Genomic DNA, 18,177 nt, shown 5'->3' on the forward strand with positions numbered 1-18,177 from the left:
AGGAAGGGGTCAAATGACGTCACTGGCCCTCCTGCAGTAATTTCTACAGATTTTTGTGAACATGTTGCGCTTTGAGTACGAGTTACACATGTGCTATTTGTACATTCTCTGAAATGACCATTTATTCACAGACTCTAAGCATGCCTTACTATGTGTCTATAATAATAATAATAATATGCAGGGTGCGTGGCCCCACACTCACTGACAGCAGCTTCTGATGGAGATATTACTACAGTATGCCCCTCCAGTAATGCCCAGGCCGTTGCCAAGGTGATAGCTCTCCATGTCCTTAGCCTGGCTTTGCCCTCAGTTAAGATGGCGGCCCCGTCCCGCCGCGCTTCACGAGCAACCGTGACGTCACGCGAGGCGGTGCCTGCCAGGAGCTGCAATGGCCGCCCTCAGTCTGGTGACATGAAGCCCAGGGCAGACAGCAGAGGCAGGAGCCGAGGGCAGAGCCGGGTAAATGGGGAGAGAGGGGGGCAATGACTGTGGGAGAGCGGGCAGGAAAGGTGGGAACACAGAACTGGAATAAAGTGGGGGGCTGTGACCCCATGTCAGTGCATGGACTGCCACTCACATCATGCTCAGCCACTGACTGGGAGTGCAGGGGGGAGGAGATTGCTGTCCCCACTCGGTGCTGAATAACCCTGGGAACTGCCATGATATTTCCATTAAGTACTGCTTTATAATGTTTTTTTAAATCTTATTTTTATACATTATTTATTTCTAATTTAATGTTTTTTTGGGGGGAGTTTTTTTTTTTTTTTATGTGAAAGCGCCTTACAAATGTAGAAACCTTTAGAAATGTAACATTAATTAGGGAAATATAAACCGGGTACTAACAAAGCAAACCGCGTGTCCTTATTAGATTCGTGCCTTCGTTAAGAGATGCCATATTAAAAACAAATGGTACCAATCTCTAATTATACAATAAAATCATAGAAGTTTATTTCCATTTATTTGTTCCTTTATTTATTTTATTTTATTTTTTTATATCTTTCACAGGTGATTCCAGCCATTTTTTCTGATTTCTTTAAGGTCCCATAGTTGGAAAACATGAAGTTCCTGAAGAGGTTTGCCTGCAGCCTAGAGAGATCCGATATGCTGCCTTTTCAGAATGTCTTGGTGTAGCAAAGACAAAGAAACAACATTTCTCCCCACAGACCCCAAATTATATAGTTCTAAAAAAAGAAGAATTATTAGTGGAAGCGTAGAATGGGCAATGTACTGGCGCTGTCTTCTTCGAAGGGGGCATGGAGTACACGTAAAAAAGAAGTTACTCTCCCCAACCCTGGAAGCTTTGATGAGCTCCATAAAAATTGCAAAGGTGGGTAATTTGCTTTGGAAAATCAATTGTAGTTAAAGGGTTACTCCAAGCACAATGTCGACGTCAGTATTTTGAAGTGGTGATGGTGCTTGAAGTCTGTATGTGTATCATTTTAGAATGAAGCACTGCACATGCTAAACATTTGGTCTACCTGCCTGAAGGTGTACCTTTTTTGAGTGTCATAGGTGCTTCATTATTAAACCTAGAACAAGTGTTATTGAGTGGCTACCCTCAATTCTGTGTATAGGGACATTCATTGAGTGGGGGAGCTCAGCTGTCTCTCTCAACCAATGGATGATCGGCATCTGACTATTGCAACACTGCAGTAGTAGTTATGATTAGCTCTTTGGTCGTAAAGCTACTTGGTTTGTAGACCTGTCTGTCTGTCTGCATTTTGGAAAGATCAGGTTTTTACAATACGGTCTGGAAGTGGTTCTGTCAACCCTGTTCCACAAAGAAGCACCAGGAGTTAAAGAGGCCCATACTCCCCTTCCCCTGCACCCCATGGCCCCCAGCAGAGCACTCCGTATCAATGGTCTTTGCAAAATATGTATTGGGAGGCTAGTTTGCAAGCGCGGCACATCACAGCACTGTCGCAATCCACATCTCTTCGTATAGATGAGGATGGGGAACCTTCACTTATTGCAAACCCAGGAAGCACCCCTAGCACACGTGACATGGGCTGCCCAATGTCAGTTCTGTCCATAAAATACATCTGTTGTCAGCACACGCTGACAACAGGTGTGAAAATCTTCCCCTTGCAGGCGGAGCACCTGCAATGGGAAGCTAGCTCTCCCACCATCTCTCCCTGTTGGCGCTCCCTCCATGCAACATTGGTGTTTAAAAATAAAACCCTCCCTCCATTTCCTTCCCTCCCCTCACCGGCCTAGAGTGTGCACATGCACTCTGAGCCTGCAAAATGGTCCAAACACAGCCTTCTGTATGAGAAGCCTGTGATTGGACCATGTGTGGCCACAGTGATGTCAGAAGGGGGCACAGAAGAGCAGCATTGGCAGATTTATACAATAAATTATGGTGAGATCACACTATAAATAAAAGATAGTCCAACTCCACTTAACGCGTTTTCTCAAAGTGGTTCCGTCCGGTATACTACATGCAGAGGTGTGAACCCGAGTATCTTGATCCTTACTAAGTGGCCACTGTTCCTTATGCTATTCAGCTTTTAGTCTCAGCCAGCTTGTGGAGTGGCCCAGAACCATGTGAGTGGATCCAATAAATATTTTACTAGTTACTCAGTTTTTACTTTATTAACCTATGTATATGTTCATTTTGGTTTTTAGATTCATGTGCCATTTGTGGTAATTTTATTTATAGTGTGCTCTCACCATAATTTATTGTATATTTCACTGTTTCTGATACACATGGTGATTGTAGCACCATTTATTTTTTTTTATAAGCTTTACTATTCAATACTTTCTTACTAATGGCAGCTTTGCCCGGCGCTGGATTTCAAGTAAGTAAACCCTTTTTAAAAAAAATTTTTCTGGGGGGCGGGGCCCGACCGCCATGCAGACAAGACGCACATGAAGAGAGCTCCTGACAAGTGAAACCAAACGACTGAAAATAACGATTTTCTACCTAAGAAAACAAGCTCTTATCCGGCTGGAGTAACTATACTCTCACAGGAGACATTTCCTACGGCGTCTCTTCACCTGACCGGCGGTCGAAACCTGAAGCTTCTTTGGGGCCTGCTTGCGGGAGCGGCGGGGGAGATACGGCCGGTCTCCCCGCTGCCAACATTGCTGGAGCACAGAGAGGCAGAAGGGGCTCTTGATTCTCCCCCCCCCCCCACCCCCCTGCCGTTGAGGGTCTTCACGGCACCAGCGCACCGGCTACAGCTTCCCATTAAGCCCAAGCGACTAAACCCGTGCCCAAACGGGGGCATCAGGGCCTAACCAAGATGGCGGAGCAGGTACAGCGCAGGAAGAAGCACTCGCCGCCCCAGCACACAACAGTTTTTCTACAGACTCTGTTCCTACCTGTGGACGAAGCTTAAGGCAAGGAGACAACCCTTCAGACGGGCAGCGAAAGCGGTGGCGACGTGGATCCGCCCGGCGACCCGCCGCGGCCTGCGGTGGAACCCCCCACGTGGCCCCAACATAGCCTCCCGACAGGACAACACACACAACCCCAAACTCGAGCATGGAACCTGCAGGAGTACCCGACATGCCTACCAACAAGGGTCCCCAGCAACAGCCGTCCCGCACAGCGCAACCCGGCACAGGGGGACTAGCAGAGCCGACAGCAATAAAAGCCACACCGCAGCAGGGTTGGTGTCTGACCGGCAAAAAAAAGAGAATAACCCACGGTCAACCGGAACGAGAGCACCGAGGGCGCAACTAACTGACCACGACAGCACAACCACCGGCACCCCACCAAAAGAGGGAGCCACCCCCAAGATGGACGCAACAGAACACCCGGCGGGTATAGGCTGAAAGGGAAAGCTTTACAAGCGTATGATGCTGGACTCTAGCCTCTGCTTCTGGCAAATCATGGGACATGGCTACCGATGTCAACATATGACAGGGTCAGGCCAGCTGTATATTCTCTAGGCCTCTTACACTCTAGACAAACGCCAACAAGCCTAATTGAAACGGACCCTCTTTTATATGACCTATTTTTATGTTTTTCTATTATGCCATTAATTTAATCCTTTTTTTTTTTTTTTCTTCTCTCTGCTCGGTCTGCTGTATATACTTGGTGTCTCATGCATGTTTAACCCACGTATTCCTAGAATGTAACCACGGAAACTTCACGCGGCCACTAACACACACACAGGAATTAGACACCAAGCACGTCAATAGCGACACACTGTTTAAAGCAGAGGGAGGTCCAGCTAGCTTGCTTACTTATGCTTGATCTGAGCCTTCCATTATGTTAACCTAAGAGCAAGGCGAAAAGGGCATACTCGGATGACCAGCTAGTACCAGGGAATGCTATCACAGCGAGATGGGCTAATATGTTTGGGTCATATAAAATTTAAGCAGGTCCCCCTGACAGCCTACTTTGGGATAATAAGTTGAATCCCTAATAGCAACTGACTAACACTTCACTCTCCGATATGTAAAAAAATTAAGCATGTAACTAACAGTCCTGATCCTACAGTTCGTATACGAAATCTGCTAATGCTTAACCCTTTACGTTATAGAACAGTTTGTTTCTCATGATGATAAGATACTATAAAAATGTGCTAGCCAATCACATGCCATAACAAGTCAATGTTCATGATAAGCCTGCAGTTGCTGTTGTGGCGCTGCAAGACTAACTGTATGTTCTTTAATATGCACAAGAAAAATAAAGAATTTAAAAAAAAAAAATCAGAGTGTGTAAACAAAGATAGCAGTGTGTTTTGAGTATAAAAAAGTTAAATTTCTTCTCTAAATTTTTTTTAATTTCAGAAGTGTTTCCACAGCAGTTGGAAGGAGTGAAAATCATTATCAACAGGCCCCTTAGCAGCCATTTAGAGGTAAACCATAGCTATTCACAACATTCAGCCATTTTCGCTTGCATCAATGATGTGGTTATACAGTAATTGGACATTTTATAATAAGCATCAACTTTTATATTTAGTAAATCAACACGAAAGCACAGGGATGCTGGTGTTACATTGCATATGATACTGAGTACAAGGTTCACTGCCGCAAAACGTGATACCTGCCACAGCCCTGTATTTGCACTTGGAGGAAACCATTAAAGGGATACTGTCAGCACTAAAACAATTTTATCTTAATGAAGTGGTTTTGGTGTATAGATCATGCCCCTGCAGCTTCATAGCTCAATTCTCTGCCATTTAGGAGTTCAATCACTTTTGTTTCTGTTTATGCATACCTAGCCAAACCTCCCCTGGCTGTGACTGACACAGCCTGCATGAAAAGTGGTTTACTTTTCAATCCGTACAGTATTGTTACTTTAGATGTTTCTTGTTTCTCTCTCTTTGTAAATTGAACTTTAATCACAAATTAACAGAGCAGGAGCTAAGAAATTCTAAATTAAACCTAATGTGCAATAAAGGAAGTTTAACGATTTAGATCTCTCTCTACAGGAAGTGTCTAGGGAGACTGCCAAGGCATGTGTGACTAGGGCTGCATAAACAAAAGTGATTTAACTCCTAAATGATAAAGAATTGAACAGTGAGACTGCAGGGGCATGATCTATACACCAAAACGGCTTCATTAAACTAAAGTTGTTTTTGTGCATATAGTATGCCTTTACGTTGAGTAACATTGAGGGTGGCAATTATCCTAATATCATGTGCTGGATTTTTTATTATTTTTTGGAGGCCTCGCAGGCCTACCATAAAGTCTGTAATGAAAAGGCAATAAACAAATATGTGCTACCTGGTCCCCTGAAGAGCCGCGTGACCGGCGAAACGTACGTCGGGGGGCTCCATCTTACACCCAGGCTAGACTGCAGACCACTTGCTGATGCATCTCGGATGACCAGCGTGTTATATACATACTGATGCTCACAGACCTCCACGAGCGATATCTACCGGCAGCGGTAATACCTGTGTGTTTAGACCTTAGACCTTTTGGCGTTCTGCTATATATTGACAGACAGTGATAGCTAGATTCCTGCTCTGACAGGTGCCCTTGAAGGCACAGAATGCTTAGTTATCGCAGGGTGTTAATCTGCCGACTATTTACAATATATTTCTTCAGCTAAAGATAGAGTTAGCAGAATTTTCTTCTTTTACAGGTGCCCTTGAAGGCACAGATTAACGAACCCTTGCCTAATATTATCTATTTATCCTCCTGAAGTGCACTACTATCTTCAGGCACCATTGTTTTTCTGTATATTTCTAGCATAATTATTTTCCCGCCATTTTTATGATGGTACATAGTATTTACTAACAGTGATTTCTACCGGCTGTGCTATAGGGTGATTCTCTGCATTCACCAGCACTCCAGTTTTAAACCACTCTATTAACTTTACTTACTCTGTCCCAACAGTCCTTGCCAGAACTTCACCTCTCACTCTACTCAGCAGCCGCTGTGCTCTGCCTGTATTTCTATATTGCCGAGGACCACCCCTGGCATGACATTTCACACCTTATGTTACAGTCTCAGGTTACACTTCAAAGATAAACTGCAACAAAGTACATACATATCATATAGGGATGCACCGAAATGAAAATTCTGGGCCAAAACCGAAAATTCAGGATGCCCTTGGCCGAAAACCGAAAATGACTTTTTTCCTCAAATGATTTTAAAAAAGTTTTTTTCCCTAAAATTTTATTAATATTAGACTTTTTAATGAATTTAATCTAATATGAAAAACTTCCCTTCTCTTTTAGTGGTCCCCCCTGCTTAATGTTCCTCTCCCCTCCCTCTTTTTTAGTGTTCTTTCCTCCCTCCTCCCCTGTCCCATAGTGTTCTCCCCCCTTCCCCCGTCCCATAGTGTTCTCCCCCCTTCCCCCGTCCCATAGTGTTCTCCCCCCTTCCCTATCCCATAGTGTTTTCCCCCCTCCCTATCCCATAGTGTTCTCTCCCCCCCTCCCTATCCCATAGTGTTCTCTCCCCCCCTCCCTATCCCATAGTGTTCTCCCCCCTCCCTATCCCATAGTGTTCTCCCCCCTCCCTATCCCATAGTGTTCTCCCCCCCTCCCTATCCCATAATGTTCTCCCCCCCCTCCCTATCCCATAGTGTTCTCCCCCCCTCCCTATCCCATAGTGTTCTCCCCCCTCCCTATCCCATAGTGTTCTCCCCCCTCCCTATCCCATAGTGTTCTCCCCCCTCCCTATCCCATAGTGTTCTCCCCCCTCCCTATCCCATAGTGTTCTCCCCCCTCCCTATCCCATAGTGTTCTCCCCCCTCCCTATCCCATAGTGTTCTCCCCCCTCCCTATCCCATAGTGTTCTCCCCCCTCCCTATCCCATAGTGTTCTCCCCCCTCCCTATCCCATAGTGTTCTCCCCCCTCCCTATCCCATAGTGTTCTCCCCCCTCCCTATCCCATAGTGTTCTCCCCCCTCCCTATCCCATAGTGTTCTCCCCTCTCCCTATCCCATAGTGTTCTCCCCCCTCCCTATCCCATAGTGTTCTCCCCCCTCCCTATCCCATAGTGTTCTCCCCCCTCCCTATCCCATAGTGTTCTCCCCCCTCCCTATCCCATAGTGTTCTCCCCCCTCCCTATCCCATAGTGTTCTCCCCCCTCCCTATCCCATAGTGTTCTCCCCCCTCCCTATCCCATAGTGTTCTCCCCCCTCCCTATCCCATAGTGTTCTCCCCCCTCCCTATCCCAGTGTTCTCCCCCCTCCCTATCCCATAGTGTTCTCCCCCTCCCTATCCCATAGTGTTCTCCCCCCTCCCTATCCCATAGTGTTCTCCCCCCTCCCTATCCCATAGTGTTCTCCCCCCTCCCTATCCCATAGTGTTCTCCCCCCTCCCTATCCCATAGTGTTCTCCCCCCTCCCTATCCCATAGTGTTCTCCCCCCTCCCTATCCCATAGTGTTCTCCCCCCTCCCTATCCCATAGTGTTCTCCCCCCTCCCTATCCCATAGTGTTCTCCCCCCTCCCTATCCCATAGTGTTCTCCCCCCTCCCTATCCCATAGTGTTCTCCCCCCTCCCTATCCCATAGTGTTCTCCCCCCTCCCTATCCCATAGTGTTCTCCCCCCTCCCTATCCCATAGTGTTCTCCCCCCTCCCTATCCCATAGTGTTCTCCCCCCTCCCTATCCCATAGTGTTCTCCCCCCTCCCTATCCCATAGTGTTCTCCCCCCTCCCTATCCCATAGTGTTCTCCCCCCTCCCTATCCCATAGTGTTCTCCCCCCTCCCTATCCCATAGTGTTCTCCCCCCTCCCTATCCCATAGTGTTCTCCCCCCTCCCTATCCCATAGTGTTCTCCCCCCTCCCTATCCCATAGTGTTCTCCCCCCTCCCTATCCCATAGTGTTCTCCCCCTCCCTATCCCATAGTGTTCTCCCCCCTCCCTATCCCATAGTGTTCTCCCCCCTCCCTATCCCATAGTGTTCTCCCCCCTCCCTATCCCATAGTGTTCTCCCCCCTCCCTATCCCATAGTGTTCTCCCCCCTCCCTATCCCATAGTGTTCTCCCCCCTCCCTATCCCATAGTGTTCTCCCCCCTCCCTATCCCATAGTGTTCTCCCCCCTCCCTATCCCATAGTGTTCTCCCCCCTCCCTATCCCATAGTGTTCTCCCCCCTCCCTATCCCATAGTGTTCTCCCCCCTCCCTATCCCATAGTGTTCTCCCCCCTCCCTATCCCATAGTGTTCTCCCCCCTCCCTATCCCATAGTGTTCTCCCCCCTCCCTATCCCATAGTGTTCTCCCCCCTCCCTATCCCATAGTGTTCTCCCCCCTCCCTATCCCATAGTGTTCTCCCCCCTCCCTATCCCATAGTGTTCTCCCCCCTCCCTATCCCATAGTGTTCTCCCCCCTCCCTATCCCATAGTGTTCTCCCCCCTCCCTATCCCATAGTGTTCTCCCCCCTCCCTATCCCATAGTGTTCTCCCCCCTCTCCCTATCCCATAGTGTTCTCCCCCCTCTCCCTATCCCATAGTGTTCTCCCCCCTCTCCCTATCCCATAGTGTTCTCCCCCCTCTCCCTATCCCATAGTGTTCTCCCCCCTCTCCCTATCCCATAGTGTTCTCCCCCCTCTCCCTATCCCATAGTGTTCTCCCCCTCTCCCTATCCCATAGTGTTCTCTCCCGCCCCCCGCCCCATAGTGTTCTCCCCCCCGTCCCATAGTGTTCTCCCCCCCGTCCCATAGTGTTCTCCCCCCCGTCCCATAGTGTTCTCCCCCCCGTCCCATAGTGTTCTCCCCCCCGTCCCATAGTGTTCTCCCCCCCGTCCCATAGTGTTCTCCCCCCCCCCGTCCCATAGTGTTCTCCCCCCCCCGTCCCATAGTGTTCTCCCCCCCCGTCCCATAGTGTTCTCCCCCCCCGTCCCATAGTGTTCTCCCTCCCCCCGTCCCATAGTGTTCTCCCCCCCGTCCCATAGTGTTCTCCCCCCCGTCCCATAGTGTTCTCCCCCCCCGTCCCATAGTGTTCTCCCCCCCCGTCCCATAGTGTTCTCCCCCCCCCCGTCCCATAGTGTTCTCCCCCCCCCCCCCCCCGTCCCATAGTGTTCTCCCCCCCCCGTCCCATAGTGTTCTCTCCCCCCCCCCCCCCCCGTCCCATAGTGTTCTATTCGGCCGAAAATTTAGACAGCCGAAATTTCGGTGCATCCCTAATATCATAGAATATTACAGCAGACACAGCGTACTGCCACTGATCTATTTACACACTGACATTACAGAGTAAACTTTTATTTGTATATATATATATATATATATATATATATATTATGATTGTTTTGGGTTAATATCTTTTCCCTATATCCCACACTGTATATATTTTTCTAATATTGCTAATATCTAGCACAGTCTGGTGTTGTCTCCACCTAGTGGCAACATTCGTAATTGTTTCCACTTGTATCTCTCCTTTTTTCTCCTTTTTGTGTTCATATTAAAAGTTAAGTTTGAATTATTCATCCTCAATACCCTTGGGCTAAGAGCTAGCTCCTCTTGTCACTTATTACTTAAACAGTTGGGTTCATGCCCTACTTTACATACATAGCATTCTCCCACTTTTTCCTTTATTATCAAATATGTGCTACACTTTGATAAAAAGCCAGGCGTTATTTTTTTAATATAATTGTAATCTACGTAATTTTACTATGGGATTCACACTTTTTCCCCGAAAAGTTTTTTAATCATACAACGTTGCCCACTAAATTGTATTACAGTAAATTTATTATACACAAGTTGTGTGAATGCCAAGTTCATCTTCATGTAGACAAACCTTTACTTCATTAAGTCTATTGATTGTGCTGTTGAAACCACAAGCCAGACTAATAAATTAGTATGTTTACCTGAGATCACTTTTTATGTATCTACAAGATGGTATGAATCCTGGGAGATATTGGATGCTGTCATTTAAGGGAAGTCTTGCAACTTTGCAAAGATGGAAAAACCTACCAAAAAACAAGTTAAAAAAGATAGTAGGCCTAAAGGGATACGATAAGTGCCAGGAATACAAAGCTGTTTTCTTGACACTATAGCTCCCTTTGCCCGCCCCCCGCCCCCCCCCCCCCACCAACGTGATTAACCCCTTAAGGACACATGACATGTGTGACATGTCATAATTCCCTTTTATTCCAGAAGTTTGGTCCTTAAGGGGTTAAAGGGTTAAAAACCCTTTATTTACATACCTTATCCCAGCGCCAAGTCGCGGCTCCACCTACTCCCAAAGTTCCACGACAAGCAGGCGCTGGTGTGCATGCGCGGTAAATGCTGTACTAAAATTAGACCTCCCCATGGGAAAGTATTGAATCAATGCTTTCCTATGGAAATATCTGACGCAGGATCTCCTCATACAGAGCGTGAGAATGTCCAGCGTCGGCTATGAGACCAAAAGTCTGTTTAGATCCAGGAAGCGCCTCAAGTGACTGTCTGGGAGACCGCCACTGGAGGCAGACTTAGTGCTGCAATGTAAACATAAACAGAGCTTAAAAAAGTAAAAACAAATTACTTTTTTTACCACCTGAAGCTCGCACACCTCTGTGTGGATGGTCCTACTGACCCAGTGTATGCAACACAGGTTTGACAGGTAGAGGCTGCTTGCAAAGTGTGCTGCCATATTTCTCAGCTGATCTGTGCATGCCGAAAAAACAAACTCAAATTCCCCAGCAATAACTATTGTGTGTCGTGGTTTTATCTCACCCCATGGCCACTTGCAAACATATGCAGAGACACCTTACAAACTATAACAGCATGGTGGGCTCTAGATACTGCAATCCACTGGGAAATTCCCCAGTGTGCCAGCCCAGACCTGGAGACCACTGAGACTTCAGGTCACCAGCTGAAGGACAAACACATACGGTACTGAGCTAGCAAAGACCCAGCACCGGTCCTATCGGCTGCCTCTTTCCTACAGTACTCTGACAACAGACATCTCATCTCGCACCTGGTTTTAATCAGCAGAGTAATGATGCTTTGAGGCTATGGCCCAGTGGTGAATATTCCTCTGCCAATCCTTTATTGCTGCCATGTCACTTGGGGGCAGTCCGCTCACTGTAACAGGTAACCTTGTCCTCCGCGTTTCTAGTAAACTGTAATGGAGATCAAGGTTTTAGTTATCTCTCTATGGTTAGATGTCTGGTAGCCGGTGTTAGTTGGTGTTTTGGGGAGTTGAATATTGTGTCCTTTCTCTTTCCAGGTCAGCCATACTGTTCACATGAGCACAGCCAGCCAGTCCTGTTACCATTTCAACGCAAAGTATCTTGGAGACGAGCAATTGAGTCCTAAGGAGGTAGTCACTGTTCTTTTGTAACTGTTTTATGTATTTGTGCAAACTGTTACACGCATGCATTGCATTAATATTGAATCCATACTCAAATGCAGCTAATTGATACTATTTCACTATTTTAGTTAATTGCTGCAAGATATGTAGAGTGAGTTAGTAAAAATATACAGATTTTAAGTTGGTGGAATTTGCTTGTTGTGGCTTAAGCCATACCTGTTCTTTTCATGCCACCTGGGTTGGTATCGGTATCACTATCACGCAGGTGTACCTCAATACCTTTGCTTTTCCTGAAAAACATTTGTCTTGTTTCTATGGTCACCTCCCGGAGACTGGTTGCGAACCTGCTTTAATATGTGAGCACCTTACCTTTCAGAACTTCCCAACGATCATTGGCGATTTGGACAGTTCTGGGAGCCTGAATGCCCAGGTCCTGTGTCTCCTGGCAGAACGGATCCGATCCAAAGCAGTATTCCAGGTAAGCATCTAGAGCATACCTCATGCTGGAAAGTACAATGCCGTTAGAACCTTATATTAATCGTAGCAATGCCATCCAGTCCACAATCCAAAAAGCAAACAAACAAACTAAAATCAGAACGAAATGCTTGTGCGAACGTATTAATAAAAACAGAGAATTTGAGAACGGACAAAAGCTTAGAGGTACTCTGTAGCTTGCCCTTCAGTAAATCCCCGCTCAGGTCTCAAAATTGTTTTGCTCACTTGTGCCATTACAGAGAGAACCTATTCCAAGGCACATCAGACTAATCCGACCCATAAAGACAGTCCAGAACCGAAATCTTGGCAATTTCTCTCTACACGAGAGAAGCAGCAACCCTGGACGATTGTTTCAGCCTTCTTTGGGCCGCTACGTTTTTGTGCGTTCTCGTGTTTACTTTTTTTTTTAAACATATATTAAAGGGACACTATAGTCACCCAGACCACTTCAGCTCAATGAAGTGGTCTGGGTGCAATGTCCCTCAGGTTTTAACCCTTCATATACAAACATAGCAGTTTACATTTGGGGTTAAGCCAGCCTCTAGTGGCTGTATTCCGGACAGCCACTAGAGGCGCATCTGCGACGCTGGAGGCATATTATGCCTCCATCATGCAGAGCGTCCATAGGAATGCATTGAGAAATGCTTTCTTATTGACAGCTCGAATGTGTGCGTGGCACTTGCTGCGCATGAGCATTCGGCTCCGCTGACGTTGGCAGAGGGAGCTGACGTCGGCGGGGGAGCCCGGCACTGGAATAAGGTAAGCTGCTGAAGGGGTTTACACCCCTTCAGCGCCACGGAAGGGGGACCCTGAGGGTGAGGGCACCCTCAGGGCACTATAGTGTCAGGAAAACTGCTTTGTTTTCCTGACACTATAGTGATCCTTTAATAAACATCTGAAATCCTTTACTGAAAAATATAATATTATAAAATATATATATCTATATATCTCCGCATCACTTACATGACCAAGAAATGGTCTGTCAAGTTTTGGGAGTATTTGAGTGGATGACCTTGCCACCTCTAGAGTTCAGTATCTCTTCAAAATCTGAGTCAAGATGAGTACGATTGGGACAATGAATGTCTGCTATGTGATATTACAAACCGTCCTCAGAAGCCAAGTATAAATGTTGTTACACTGCTCTGGGGAGCAGTTCCAGCACTGACAATAAAGCTGGTTTAAGATAAAACGAGAAGTGCAGGTTCCACATGAAATTGTTTCCCCCCAGTTTTCTGGCCACTGCACATGCAGTTCCTAACCACTTCTGCATACACTTCGACAGTAGTCGTAGTTGCTACAGTCTGCCCCATTTATTCTCTTATTTTAAGACCAGGTATCTTCATGTGAATTTAGACTGGTGGTTTGTGAGTTCAGATATAATTATTTATATATATATATATATGTTTTGTTTTTTTTCTCTGTAGACCTATCACTCTAAATTCCTCACCTGGCAGTTCGATGGTGAATACAGAGGGGATGATTGCACAGTGTCTATGACTTTGGGAAATCCAGACATCCTCAATGAATCCGGTAAACGTTCACATTGATTCACAGCTCTTCAAATACATAGCATGACCTCTCCAACTCTGTACCCCAAATACACACGTCATTAAATGTGTGGAGCTGATACTGAACAGCCGCTCTTCCCCCAATATGATTCCTCAGACCAGCATTGAGTATTTGGTATGAAGCCTACAGTCTATACTGTGTCTGCCATCAGCAAATCTTAGAACTTTAGAAATGAATTGTTAAGAACACTTTGTTGTTTTATACAAACTTTCATGATTCACTAACAGGTGCTTAAAAACCTGGGATTTGGCTTAAGAACCCTTTGCGGTTTAATTTTATTAATTTGTTTGTTTTCATCAGAAATGCTCAAAGTTTGAAAAGTATAAGTTTTGTATCTCGCCATCTGAGCCGTTATTGGCTTTTTGAAGAAGCTGTGTATATAATTAAGCTACACATTATCTTTCTTATCCTGCTGATAGCATGAGTCCTGTCAGAATTCTGCAGTAATCATAGATTATTCCTAGGGAGTTCACCAGAACCATGCAGACTAACCCCTGACATTCTGTTTCTCCTCTCTTCCCTCTGGGACCAGAAAAAAATGCAGTTACATTTAAATATGGCTGCTCTCTCCTTGCTCGTGAACAGGGCTTAGCGATTTTAGCTGCATCAATGAGTTATAATTGCGTAGATCGACCAAAATATAAATGGTATTGTCCTAGCGGTAGGACAGCCTGCCATCACACATCTCACATTACCCCCTTGCTTGAGAGGCCAAATGTTCCTCATGCACCTAACACTGCAGGCCCAATCCCTACACGCTATAATCTGGTTATGGCTTATCCCGTCCTAGGCCAACGCCTCTCACAAGCATACTGTAAATATCTCTCACTACATTACTGGCCTAGCTGACCGATCCCCGGACGTCATAGCCCAGTTAAACGTCAGCCTGCTCATGACATATAAACACATAAAGCTTCTCATGCAGATGTTCCACTATCAAAGACCATCCGGTAACACATACGCCTGTTTTACTAACATGCTTGACATGTCATCTACCCTCTTCCTCACTCTCCCAGACAGGATACAGCAACATTAGCATTGACAGCACGTCTGTCTACCTGAATTCGGATGTTCCACAGGGTATAACTCCTATCATCCACCTACACTGTACCTGAGCATTATGATAGCTGCCCTTGCTATTATTTTACTATTTTTCTTACCCATTACGATTTGTATACACGCTTTTCTTTAACTTCTGTGTATAAACATTCGACGTTTATGTATTGCCTGTTTACCTCTCATTTAAAAAAAAAAAAAAAAAAAAAAGTGCTAGTATTTAAATGCCATACCTGTGAATTGTTGTAATAATCTTGGACAAGCTTAATATCTTGTTAAGCATAATCATTTCTCTGTCTAGATAGAACAGCAATGATACTTTACTCTATAAGCAAGAGCTAGATACGTTCACCTAGCATGTTAATTCCAAAGGTTCTAGGATTAACCAGTTACTGTCTTCTTAAACATTATATGTAGACCTTCTGTGTAACCATGTTTTTTTCACATAAAAAAAAAAATAAGTGCTGTTAATGATGCCATGATACTGTAAAATATGTATTAATTTCATCGGCTTGTACCCGCTATTGTGGCGATACAAGCGTGTGTGTTAAATCTAAGCACTGCAAAAATAAAGAATTTAAAAAAAAAAAAAAAAAAAAAAAAAAAAAAATATAAATGGTAATCCTTTCATTGCTTTCCCGAACATTGCTTTTGCAACACAATAGCTAATGCATAATTTTGTTTAAAATTTTTAAAAATGTGAGTATTAGGCTATATGTGAAATCTTCATTTTTGTCTCTCTTTGTTTCTTTCAGTGATTCTGGTCTCACACTTCCTGCAAAGCATCACACCCCGGCTAGTCCTCGGGGGAGAGCTGGTATATCATAAGAGACTAGGAGAGGAGGGAGCCATTGTTACTCTAGCTGGGAAGTATTCCGGTATGAGTTCCTTCATCACATAACTCAAGGCTGATAGATCACTTGATTTCACTAAACGCCATATTACAAAATTAAGACTAACGTGGCTGATTTGGAAAAATTCTCCAACTCATCACACGTTGGCTATTTTAGCCTAATTTTTGCCTTTCAGATTTCAATTGACTTCAATTCAGAGTGCAGTGGATAACCCTGTATGTCTTTAACCCCTTAAGGACACATGACGTGTGTGACACGTCATGCTTCCCTTTTATTCCAGAAGTTTGGTCATTAAGGGGTTAAAGGGACACTATAGTCACCAGAACAACTAAAGCTTATTGTATTTGTTCTGGTGAGCATAATCATTCTCTTTGGGCTTTTTGCAGTAAGCACTGTTTATTTCAGAGAAAAGGCAGTGTTTACATTACAGCTTAGGGATACCTCCACTCGCCACTCCTCAGATGGCTACTTGAGGTGCTTCCTGGGTAAGTGCTGTACAGTGTGACTGACATTCAGTGTCTCCACCCTCTGCATGGAGACGCTGACCTTTCATCTATGAGGAGATGCTGATTGGCCAGGGCTGTTTTTGGCTCGTGCTGGCTCTGCCCCTGATCTGCCTCCTTGACAGTCTCAAGGAGAAATTGTGATTGGCCCTGATCAACACTTCTGATGATGCCAAGCAGGCAGATCAGGGGCAGAGCCAGCAGCAGCAGACAAGTGATAAAAGTAAGATTTTACTATATTTAGGGCGTAAGGGGGTAGCATGTGTTCCTGACCCTGTAGTGTTCCTTTAAAAAGTCACGCCAAACGTCATAACAACTACAGCCCGCGACCTGGTTGGTGCAGAGTCTGACATTAGTTGGTTAATGATGCCCTACTGATGCTTCCAGGGATGGAGTAACACCTCTGCCAGCAAAGGGCTTGAAATCTATATGTGCATAATGTTCCATGTTTGGAAGTGGGATTAGGAGACAAAAAGAGTCTGATCTGCCCCCCAGTTGGGACCTAGAAATAGTGATGCATAACCAGATTCTCCCTGACGAACCAAGGGGTGACCCTCCACATTCAATCTTAAGAGAACAAACAGAAGAGAGAATCAGTCAAACTATTTAATATTTGTATCTTCACTTTATTTGTGTTGGGTGTTTGTGTATTAATCAAAGGGTGCTGTAACCAGTGCTGTAGTGTATTTTAATGAATAAACCATATTAAAGAAATATGTTTTTACTATACCATTCCCCCCTCTCTTTGAATCCTTCAGCAGTTTGATTGATTCTCTCTTTATTTGTACTCTTACGATTAAACTTGGTATGTGCCGTGTTTCAAACTGAAACACCATCACCACTTGAAACCAGTGAAGTGATCATGGTGCTTGGAGCAACCCTTTAATATGTATGCTGCAGTCTTTATTCAACGGTCAACTCCTCTATTCATTCAGATCTCTTGTTTAATCCCCGCAGCACCAAACTGGGAGGCAACATTAAATATTGGATATGGTGGAGCTCACGCCAGTTACTATCACAAAGCAAATGAACAGGTGAGTCTGTTCTTGCAGTCATACACTCTCTCGTCTTTCATGCCTTTTGGTATTAACATTAAATATTAATCTCCTTGTTAACAGATGGCAAGCCAGGATCATGTGTGATGATATCATAGGACAATTTCAACTGAATGTGTTAGTGTTACGCTAAACATCATAACTCTAGCCCGCTGTAGTGGTTCTGATGGCTGGGATTCCTTGGCCCAATTCTCTGTTAATGGGGCAAACAGTTTATCAGCAATTTGCTCTCTTAACCCCACTGGGTTCTAAAGCTTCTGTCCAGCATCCTATCCTATCCTATGTCCTTCAGGCTGTTCAGAAACAGATACAACATTCTCAGCCAATGAATGGCTCACTGTACATGACCATTTGCCTAAAGTTGGTAATGGCCAGCTTAGAACTCTTGTTCCGGGCTAGCTAATAATGCTGCCAGAAATGGAGTTACACATCCGGCAACAAAACTAAACTCCTCACACTGAAACGCTACAAATAGACTCCAGTTACTATGACCACTACAAAACACTGCTTGTAGAAAGCCTTTAACCCCTTAAGGACCAAACTTCTGGAATAAAAGGGAATCATGACATGTCACACATGTCATGTGTCCTTAAGGGGTTAAATGCTTATCCCGTCTGTATTGTTAAATAGCTGTGAGGTTAGTGCACCAACTGCGGTAATTCTAGTAGCAGTATAAATCATGCTGTCTGCCAGGTGTAAAGGGCCGAACTTATAGCAGGGATTAACATAGAGTCCACATGGAATTGCACAGTTCCAGGACAGATGGTAATCACAAGGTGTGGATTACTACATTTAAGTGTATTTTTCAGACCTGACGCACGTTTGATAAATATAGTTAAATGTAATATTAAACATTCCCTTTAAGGTCACACTGGCAATCTAAAACAGAAAATGTAAAAACTCTGAGAAAGGGAAAAAAGTTCAGAGAAACCTATATATTGCGTGCCCTTCACTTAGTCCCTGCTTAGGTCTCAAAAATGTTTTTGCTCACTCACT

General features: G+C 45.0%; 1 protein-coding gene across 1 annotated transcript in view; it reads left to right on the forward strand.

The window, feature by feature from the left end:
* The first annotated feature begins 372 nt into the window (after positions 1-372).
* The window catches only part of TOMM40L (translocase of outer mitochondrial membrane 40 like), a 19,493-nt gene continuing 1,688 nt past the window's right edge, over positions 373-18,177 (forward strand). The window contains exons 1-8 of the mRNA XM_063440168.1: positions 373-459; positions 1,039-1,327; positions 4,747-4,814; positions 11,566-11,658; positions 12,026-12,127; positions 13,569-13,674; positions 15,525-15,647; positions 17,084-17,160. Coding sequence (XP_063296238.1) covers positions 1,216-1,327; positions 4,747-4,814; positions 11,566-11,658; positions 12,026-12,127; positions 13,569-13,674; positions 15,525-15,647; positions 17,084-17,160 — 681 coding nt within the window. The 5' untranslated portion in view covers positions 373-459; positions 1,039-1,215. The remainder of the gene's footprint in view (positions 460-1,038; positions 1,328-4,746; positions 4,815-11,565; positions 11,659-12,025; positions 12,128-13,568; positions 13,675-15,524; positions 15,648-17,083; positions 17,161-18,177) is intronic.

Source organism: Pelobates fuscus, chromosome 13 (assembly GCF_036172605.1).
Source record: "Pelobates fuscus isolate aPelFus1 chromosome 13, aPelFus1.pri, whole genome shotgun sequence".
NCBI classification, from domain to species: Eukaryota; Metazoa; Chordata; class Amphibia; order Anura; family Pelobatidae; genus Pelobates; species Pelobates fuscus.